Raw genomic sequence first — 9824 nt, 5'->3', positions numbered from 1 at the left:
AAAAAATATTTTATATAATGTACATCAAAGGAAAAGTGTTATAAATTATTATCTGGATGTCTATATAGGCTCAAAAATTCATGTTCTAGAAGTTTTAAATCCTACCTTTGTATCCCTATATATATGTATTGTTGTATGTAGAATAAGATTAACATATTTTCTCTTTCTCTCTATTCACTTCACGATTTAAAGAAAAAAAAACATTTCCCCTCGAGAATATGTAATAAATGTTTTTATTGTATATGCAAATCATCAAATGAAATCTCGGTATCACATCTTTTGTGTCAAAAAAGCCAAGAGAAGCTCATAGATTCTAGACGAGACTTGCCAAAGTAAATCATGTCACAACTTTGAAAACTTATATGTATGTGGCTCTTGATAAAAACTAGCCACCCCCCGGCAGTATATACAAACTTCAATCATATATTTCTTCTGCCGGTTTACTCCCATCCAAGAGCGAAGGAATGTATTTCAGCCCAGCTTGATACCGTGTAAAGTGTGCCAGAGAGCCCCTTCCAGGTTTCTTCTTGTTTCTGTTTTTGCACAATTCCAGAGAACAAAGGCACAAATGAGACCCCGAAATGGCTTCCCACTCTCCTGAGGCTCGAGCTAGAGGCGACCACTATTCCAATGTCTGCCTCCAGGAGACAGAGCAAGTCACCTACTGAATCTCCAATGTAAACAGTCAGGATGCTTTTCTCCTCATCCTTCTTTCTGTTTTGTAGGATGCTCTTGAACTGTTGAGCCTTGTCGATTGGGGATTCCACTTTTCTTTCTATTTCTCCAGTAGAGATGGATTCCTCGAATGTGAATTCATTTGCATGTACTTCCACTGCATCTACTCCCCCTGTAAAAAAAAAAGGTTGCTATTTTTTTTAGCATAATTAATTGTCTGCAATAAAATTATGAAACAAAGAGATTTTGGCACACATACGTGCAGAAAAGGCTGCTCTGATGAGGTCACCACACCAACAATACGAAAGCACGTGGAGTTTTGCATTCACATCCTGAGTCTTCAAAATTTTCTGGAAGACATTGATGCAGCCATCTTGAAGAATCAACCTTTCCCCAGCTCGCTTGATGTCATCGAGATTCAGGCCCTTGAGTACACCAGACTCTATCACTCGGTCGTTTGCTTTCTTCTCAAACTCTGACAGCTGCTCTAGTGCTTCACACAAACCCTCGTAGTCAAACTTGTCCGCTGCAAATTAAAAGAGAAAGGCTCAAGCACTTTATAAAAGGCATACATGATCAAGTAAAAGTAAACGGAGCCTGACCTTTTTCCTTATTCAGAATACTCTCTATGCACTCTTCATAGTGCTCTGTATACTGTTTGGAAAGTAGACTCCAGGTGTTCTTAAGGTCAGCCGAAAGCATCCGATTAATTTGTTGACCCTGATCATCTTTCGGGGCAGTTACGATTGCAATTTCGGCTAAAATAGCAGAAGAATCAACAACGGTGCAAGTCAGATCAAAATCAGAAAATATCATCAGCTCATCTTTTGAATGGTTCTTCAGCAGCGGAACTATGGTAGGCTGAGCAAACGGTTGTGCGTGGAAGAACTCTACTTCAAGTTTCATTGCCTGTTGATACAGTTTTTCAATGATGTCCAGCTCTTCGCCAGTCATACACACACTAAGCTTCTCAAGCAAGTCTTCAGTTTGCTTAGCTGATGCCTGGAAAAAAAAAAGGAAAGCAAACAACAATTCATATACTACAAACCATTGGAACTTCGCAGAACAGACAGAGACATGAAACTATTACATACCTGGAATGCATCACTAGAATAATTTTCGATCCATTTCTTGTAGGGATGGTTCGCTTCACTCGAATCTAGAAGCGCTCCAAACTCCTTACCAAGAAAGGCATACAGCTTCATGCAAGGTGTCACAGCACCAAGCGTGTAGGCGGCCACTTTGGTTTTCTCAAATGGAGTATCAAGCATGCCGGGAGCTTTGAGTCCTTCTACTTTTCCGGATGATGTAGCTAATAAGAACTCGGTGTATCTCAATGTTGCTGAGTTAACACTTACTTCTTTGCTGATGTCTAAATCCCAATCCTGCAAGACCAATATATGTCAATAAAACAAACATGACTCAGAGCGCTTGAAATTCAACACCAGGAAGGTTATAATAACTAATTCACTCAATTTTACTGATGGATAAGGCATTATTGAAACATTTAAACTCTCTCAAAACATAAATCAACCATTCAGAGGAGACAATCAGAAGATATACAGATCCATCATCCTCCAACAATCAGAATTTTTGTTTCCCAATCTAAGCAGCAAACAGGATTATGTAGTTAGATATATATGAATTTAGTTCCAACCTACGGGCTCATGTGAATTTAAAACAAGAAAGAGCTAATGCTGTACCTGTACAAATGAGTCGTGCATTTTCAACTCATCCATGACGCTTTTCCTCAAGTCAGAAATTGCCAACTTATCATCATCATCATCAGCACACTCTGCGGCCAACTCATACCTAACATTGCAGGAAAAGCAATTTTTTTTATTTACAAAAACGAGTTGCACAGACTCATTGAAACAAAAGTCAAAACCAAGCGATCAACTGCTATAATCAAAACATAACAGGCATTGATGAATAAGAACTATATATCCCATGTTAGGGTAAGGTGAAAAACAACCTTAGAGATATTTAAAAAAAAACAAGTACAAAGAAACATATTATTAGAAAAACATATTGAAATAAAAACCTTAAAAACAACCTTTAAGAGATCTATAAAAACAAGTCTTGATGTATAGGGTTTGTGATACATTCGTAATCCTTACTAATAGAAACAAGTAAGAGGTCATCGTGATTCAAGAAAAGCTGACTGAATCTTGTGCTTAACAAGAGAATCAATCATATGTATATTCCATATCTTGATTCCAAAACCGTACAACTGATAAAGATCCAATCTTTCTAGCCCTAATTCAAAAGGCTAAGTAAGAGGAGAGAAACTCACGCGTGAGCAAAGGCCTTGAGGAAATGAACATCCTGAGCAATATACTGCCGGAAGGTCTCGATCTTGAGATTGCCGGCGGCCAAAGAAACGGCGAAGGGGCTGTACATAGAGAAGAGGCACTCTCTGTTGAACTTGATCCACAGCCTCCCCGCCAGAGCTTCTTCCGAGGTGGATATGCTAGGAGGAGGAATCGACATCGCCGAAGAGAAGGCGGCCGCCGATCGGGAGACGGAAGACTTCTTGCTGCCGAACAGTAGAGAACGGATCGGGGCGGCGGCGCGGGGCGATCGGAGAAGGGCGAGCGAGTTGTTGAGGATGCGCATAAGAAGAAAAAAAGGTTCTCCTTTAATGTGATGAGGGAAACTAAACTACTTGTCGTAGTAGATGGTTAGATTAGATGCAGAGAAGAGAGAACTCTCTTTCCCTTCTTCATTTTTACTTGATTTATTTTTATTATTTATTTATATATTATGTGAATTAGGCCCGTAACGGATCGGGTATCCAGACAATTTTAAAGTATCCGGATCCAGATCCTTATCCGGCGGATCCATAACTTTACTATTCTTATCCGGATCCGGGGTTCTCGGATATCCGGATGTCGGATATCCTTCTAAAAATTATAGTATCCGGCAGATATCCGGATCCAGATTTGGATCCGTAAAATAAATAAAAAATAATATTAATATATATATAAAATATTAACAATAATTTAAAAATAAAAATATATATAATGTTTTTAATTATTTCTATGTATAATATTACAAAATTTACATTAAATTTATATATACTATTATAAAAATGAAAATATATTAAATAAAATTAATTTTTATATATAGATATTACTATTTTTGAAATATTTGTTAATAAAACTTACGGATCCGGATATCCGGACTAAAAAATTAAGATGTCCGGATCCGGATCCGGCTTTGACGGATCCAACATTTTACTATCCGGATCCGGATTCGGTCCTTCCGAATATCCGGATTTTTGGATCGGATCCAGATCGAATCTTAGATCGAATCTGGATCTCAGATAAATGTCCCAGGCCTAATGTGAATTGGACATTTTTGTGTGTTTGTCACCAAAGTATATTTCTGAAAGATTTTTTTTTTTAAAAAACATGGGTTAATTACATAAATCAAGACTTTTTAATCGACTACGAGAGTAAACCGGACCGATAATCATTTTTTACTCTATTAAAATGAAGCAACTTTATAAATGAAAAAAAGAAAACCAAACTTATCATCCAATTTGAACCAAAACCAAAATTTTGGAATACAGTTCAAACGTTTCTGATGTAATAGTGTTTTAATTGGATACTAGATTTTGACGTGCGCTTTTAAAGCGCGAGATTATTTTTTTAATTGATAAGTACAATTTTTTATAGATGACATATATTTTTTTAGAACCATCATTTATTATATGTAAAAGTTTAACTTTTCTTTTTTACATTTTATGTGTATGTTAAAAGTTTAACTTTTCTTTTTTACATTTTATGTGTATGTGCTTTTCTTTTTTGATGTTAATATATTAGTCGACTGAGCTTATGAAGAATAATTTTCAAGACAAACTGAATATATAAAGTTTAATATGTATTATAATGTATAATCCTAATTTTGAACAGAATTACAATGTTTTAGTTTAAGAAAATAACTATTTTAAATTGATTAATTTATAAAATTTATATAATTTTAAAATAACATATGTTCATATATTAATTATAACAAAATTAAAAAAGAATAATCTATTTAGATGAACCATTTTGTAATAATTTAAGTTTTATTTTTACCCATATTTTAAAAATAAATAATTAGTTTCATAAACGTACTTTGAAATATATTTATAAATACTTTATAGTTTTAAAATGATGAGTTTCACATTTGTACCCTGCTATATCTATATTTATACTGTTTAAATTTCTGATTATACATTAAATAATTTTAATTTATTGGATTTTATCAGTGGAGTTAAATTATTTGAATCTAATTTAAAGTTCTAAATAGGCTTGCTAAAAGCTATCCATCATTTAGGCTTGCTAAAAGCTATCCATCATTTAGATTTACTGGAATATGAAGTTGGACTCAAAATGTTGTGCAAACTAAAACATAGTTAGTCAATTTTATTATAATTATTATATGTAAAAGTTTAACTTTTCTTTTTTACGTTTTATGTGTATGTTAAAAGTTTAACTTTTCTTTTTACAGTTTATGTGTATGTACTTTTCTTTTTTGAGGGAGATATATTAGTCGACTGAGCTTATGAAGAATAATTTTCAAGACAAACTGAATATATAGGTTTAATCTGTATTATAATGTATGATCTTAATTTTGAACGGAATTATAATATTTTAGTTTAAGAAAATAATTATTTTAAATTTAATATGTATTACGTTAATTTATATAATTTATATAATTTTAAAATAACATATGGTCATATATTAATTATAATAAAATTAAAAAAAAGGAATAATCTATTTAGCTTAACCATTTTGTAATAATTTAAGTTTTATTTTTACCCATATTTTAAAAATAAATGATTAGTTTCATAAACCTACTGTGAAATATATTTATAAATACTTTATAGTTTTAAAACGATGAGTTTTCACATTTTGTGTCCTGCTATATCTATATTTATACTGTTTAAATTTCCTGATTATACATTAAATAATTTTAATTTATTGGATTTTATCAGTGGAGTTAAATTATTTGAATCTAATTTAAAGTTCTAAATAGGCTTGCTAAAAGCTATCCATTATTTAGTCAATTTAGATTTACTAGAATATGAAGTTGGACTCAAAATGTTGTGCAAACTAAAACATAGTTAGTCAATCTTGTCTTCTTTTCATTAGAACCGTTTGTATTCTTCCGCAAAAAAAAAAAAGAAAAAAAAATCAGAAAAGTAATGTTGCAAAGAAAATAAAAACAAAGAGACCTACGTAATATTCACATATTTAATGACATGTCATAAACTTCCCTTGGTTTATAATTTTTGTTTGATCAAAACCACTTGGTATCATAGCTATATCTATTTTCTACATAGGCCTCAACATTTTTGACCGTGCAGACTCCTCTGTTGCATGGCTTTCGATGACATTACCTAGTGAAAACAGTATAACAACAATAATATTGTAAAGCACACTATTAATAATAAGTGTTTAGATTTTCGTAAGAACAATAGAAGACCAGAATGACGACACCAATAAGAGATTGTAAATTTTAAAAAGAGAAAACGACTAGGATAGCACTAAAAAAGTTTTTGTCACAAATATAGCCTATAAGAATAAAAATGACTAAAATAACATTTAATGTTTTATCAAAACAGATAAATATACACTTATATCTCAATGGTAAATTAATGGGTTTAGAGTTAAGGGGTGAGGTTTAGGATTTAGGGTTTAGAGTTTAGGGTTTAGGGTTTAGAGTTTAAGTGTGGGGTTTAGGGTTTAGGGTTTAGAGTTAAGGAGTGGGGTTTAGGATTTAGGGTTTAGGGTTTAGGATTTAGGGTTTAGGGTTTAGAGTTTAGGTTTTAGGGTTTAGAGTTGGAGAGTGGGGTTTTGGGATAAGATTTCAAATTTTGAAAAATAAAAAAAATTTAAATTTTTCAAAAGATAAAATGTTATTTTGGTCTTTTTTGTTTTTGAGGGCTATTTTTGTGACATAAACTTAGAAATGTGCTATTTTGGAGATTTGCCCTAGTTTAGAGAAAATGACTAGGATAGCACTAAAAAAGTTTTTGTCACAAATATAGCCTCTAAGAATAAAAATGACTAAAATAATACTTAATGTTTTATCAAAAGAGATAAATATACACTTATCCCCCAATGGTAAATTAATGGGTTTAGAGGTTTAGGGTTTAGGGTTTAGGGTTTAGGGTTTAGGGTTTAGGGTTTAGGGTTTAGGGTTTAGGGTTTAGGGTTTAGGGTTTAGGGTTTAGGGTTTAGGGTTTAGGGTTTAGGGTTTAGGGTTTAGGGTTTAGGGTTTAGGGTTTAGGGTTTTAGAGTTTAAGGGTGGGGTTTAGGGTTTAGGGTTTAGGGTTTAGAGTTAAGCAGTGGGGTTTAGGATTTAGGGTTTAAGATTTAGGGTTTAGGGTTTAGAGTTTAGAGTTTAGGGTTTAGAGTTTAGGTTTTAGGGTTTAGGGTTGGAGAGTGGGGTTTTGGGATAAGATTTGAAATTTTGAAAAATAAAAAAAATTTAAATTTTTCAAAAGATAAAATGTTATTTTGGTCATTTTTGTTTTTGAAGGTTATTTTTGTAACATAAACTTAGAAATGTGCTACTTTGGAGATTTGCCCTTCTAAAAATATAAAAAATATTGTTTTCCAAAACTCGAAGTAATTAAGTGGTAGAATTTCATTTAAAGTAAATAAGGAATATTTGTTTGTCTTCATCAGATAATTACCGTAAAATTAATAGTAAAATTATTTTAAAAAAGGAAATGACATAAGTTTGTAAATAACTCCAAAAACTAAGAGTAGAATCCTAGGAAGAGTTCTGCTTTAATAGTATAGATTAGATCCAAATCATCGCTTTTAACATACGAAATATTGTTATTTTTATCGATAAATATGTGGAAGAATAGATTCATAATTCAATTATTTTTGTCATAAATTGTTATTGGTTTGTTAATTTCTGAATTTTATTGAAATCTCACATCTAATGTATATATATATATATATATATTCATATATTTTAAATTCTGTTATTGGATGGTTAAGTTTTGGGTTTTATTGAAATTCCATATTTTAAATATACATAATTCAACATAGTTTTATAAATTTGTTACGGATTTTTATAGAAATTTGATATATGAAATTTCTGTGAAACTAAAATATTAATATATGAGAGATATCTGACAAAAAAAATATATATATGAGAGATATTTTTAACGTCCAAATCTACAAAGTATTATGTGTGTATTTTATACAAACCTATGGAATAATATTTTTAAAACTTAATATTTGAGGATATTTTTTTTTTGACAACGAACGGCTATTCTATTACTCAAACTTGAGGTGGTCTGGGTAACCAAGCCGAAATAGAACAACCAATAAAATAAAGTTCCATATGAAAAGACCTAATAGTCTTAGTTAGAGAGTCTGAAATCTGCTTTTTTGCGCTAGTGGAACATAGGTGATCTTGAAGTCCGGAAAGCATATATGCAGAGTCTCAATCCATTCTAATTCTATTGCGAAGCTCGGCCATGCACGAGGCTCCTTGATCATATCAATCAACTTCTTACAATCTGTCCCAAAGTTCTGACATGTCGAATGTTAAAGCATATTCTTCATCGCCCATTGCAGTGCTTCTACTTCTGAATGCAAGGGAGATTCACGAACGTGGTTTCGTGTCCCCATAAGTTGAGCATTTCCAATATTGTCCATCTATACCCATCCACAGTCACTGAACTGAGCTGTGGGTGTCCATGACCCATCTATCATGCAAATATTGTTCAAGCTTAAGACTTGAGGTTCCTCACTGCTGTGACCTTGTACAATTGGTGGCACCCTCTCATTTGCATTAAACCAAGCTTGACATTCACTCTCTGTATAATGAACTAACTCCAATGGATCTCTGTCTATCCCTCTAAAGTGCTTGTCATTACGGGCCTTCCAAATGTACCAAAACCAAAGGATAAGGATCCTTGTCTAATTCAGGTTCAACAATGTTGTTTTCCTCCAAAAGAGATAGTCCATATTAGCATAAATACTTGATACCGGGAAGATATCTGGACTTGTTGGGGTCATTGATAGGGACCAAACTTTTAGAGCAGGCGGACACTCGAATATGGCATGAGTTACAGATTCTTCTGGTTCTCCACATCGTGGGCAATAATTATCGTACCTCATATTACGCCGTACTAAGTTCCTCGTTACAGCGACATGACCTGTTATCAATTGCCAAATAAGATGACATATCTTTTAGGCGCTTTTACCTTCCAAGCAAAGGCTTGGAGCTTGGTAATTGTAATGACCCGGTTTCTTTAATAGGTTGGTTTGATTTTTTTTTCTCTTTAGCTAATTTGGATTGAACCAAAACCATTTCCTAAACCAAAGCCATATCTTTTTTTTATTGTGCGGGTATGTATTTAAAAGGAGTCAAAACCCTATTCTTTTATTTTTGTTTTTGGTCGAGAGTGGAGCCGCCGTTATCATCTGATCATCTCTTCTTTTCTTTTTGGTATCTTCTTCTCCATGACCATTTCTTATCTCCTCCCCACTTGTCTCTCCCGTAGGTCTCTTCTGCTCCTTCATTATCATTCATGGGTTAGTGTGAAAGAAAGAGAGATCATCTTTCTTGTGTCCGTGTGTGCTGACGTTGGAGGAGACGAGAAGCACTGTTACCACCACCGTCTCCGATCCACTCGGCCATCAACTGTGAGTCGCCGGAGACGTTTCCCATGTCACCGGAGCCTGGAGCATCCGTGATGTTATAACCGTGAGGTTATGTGCCATTTTCCATGTTACTTTTGAAGCAACACTACAAGAAAACATCGTAATTCTGACGGACAATCTGACGGAAAATGAGATCCTCGGAATATTCCGATGAAATTCCGAGAAAACCAAAATTTGGGTTTCTTCGGAATTTCCTCGGAATATACAGATGAAATACCGAGGAAGGCATATTCCTCGGAAAACACCGACGAATATCAGATGATATATTATAGTCGTTGGAGAGCCGTTGGAGATTTTAAAAATTCCGAGGAAAGAGCCGTTGCCGTCGGTATTCCGTCGGAATTTCCTCGGTACTGTCGGCAGCATTTCATCTATAAATACCCGCACCCCCCAATCTCTTCATTCACTCCATTTCTTCATCCTCTCACATACTATATTTACACACGAATTTGATTGAAAAAA

At 33.5% G+C, this 9824-nt stretch overlaps 1 protein-coding gene across 1 annotated transcript; it reads right to left on the bottom strand.

The window, feature by feature from the left end:
- Positions 1-217: 217 nt before the first annotated feature.
- Positions 218-3390, bottom strand: LOC106320598 (probable aminopyrimidine aminohydrolase, mitochondrial). Its single transcript, XM_013758979.1, has 6 exons — positions 2972-3390; positions 2379-2487; positions 1770-2060; positions 1278-1677; positions 935-1201; positions 218-847 (listed from the first exon to the last, which is right to left on the bottom strand). Exons 1-6 carry the CDS (start codon positions 3292-3294, stop codon positions 441-443), a joined length of 1797 nt encoding a protein of 598 aa, XP_013614433.1. The 5' UTR covers positions 3295-3390; the 3' UTR covers positions 218-440.
- Between the last annotated feature and the right edge of the window lie 6434 nt (positions 3391-9824).

Source organism: Brassica oleracea, unplaced genomic scaffold (assembly GCF_000695525.1).
Source record: "Brassica oleracea var. oleracea cultivar TO1000 unplaced genomic scaffold, BOL UnpScaffold00974, whole genome shotgun sequence".
NCBI classification, from domain to species: Eukaryota; Viridiplantae; Streptophyta; class Magnoliopsida; order Brassicales; family Brassicaceae; genus Brassica; species Brassica oleracea.
Note: the sequence above shows the minus strand (reverse complement) of the source record. Positions and strands in the feature narration are given on the sequence as shown.

Coding starts and splice junctions, on each gene's coding strand:
- LOC106320598 (XM_013758979.1), bottom strand. CDS start 3,294: ATGCGCATCCTCAACAACTCGCTCGCCCTTCTCCGATCGCCCCGCGCC. Junction 2,488..2,971: donor CTCAAGGCCTTTGCTCACGC/GTGAGTTTCTCT, acceptor CTGCAATGTTAG/GTATGAGTTGGCCGCAGAGT. Junction 848..934: donor CAGAGCAGCCTTTTCTGCAC/GTATGTGTGCCA, acceptor TTTTTTTTACAG/GGGGAGTAGATGCAGTGGAA.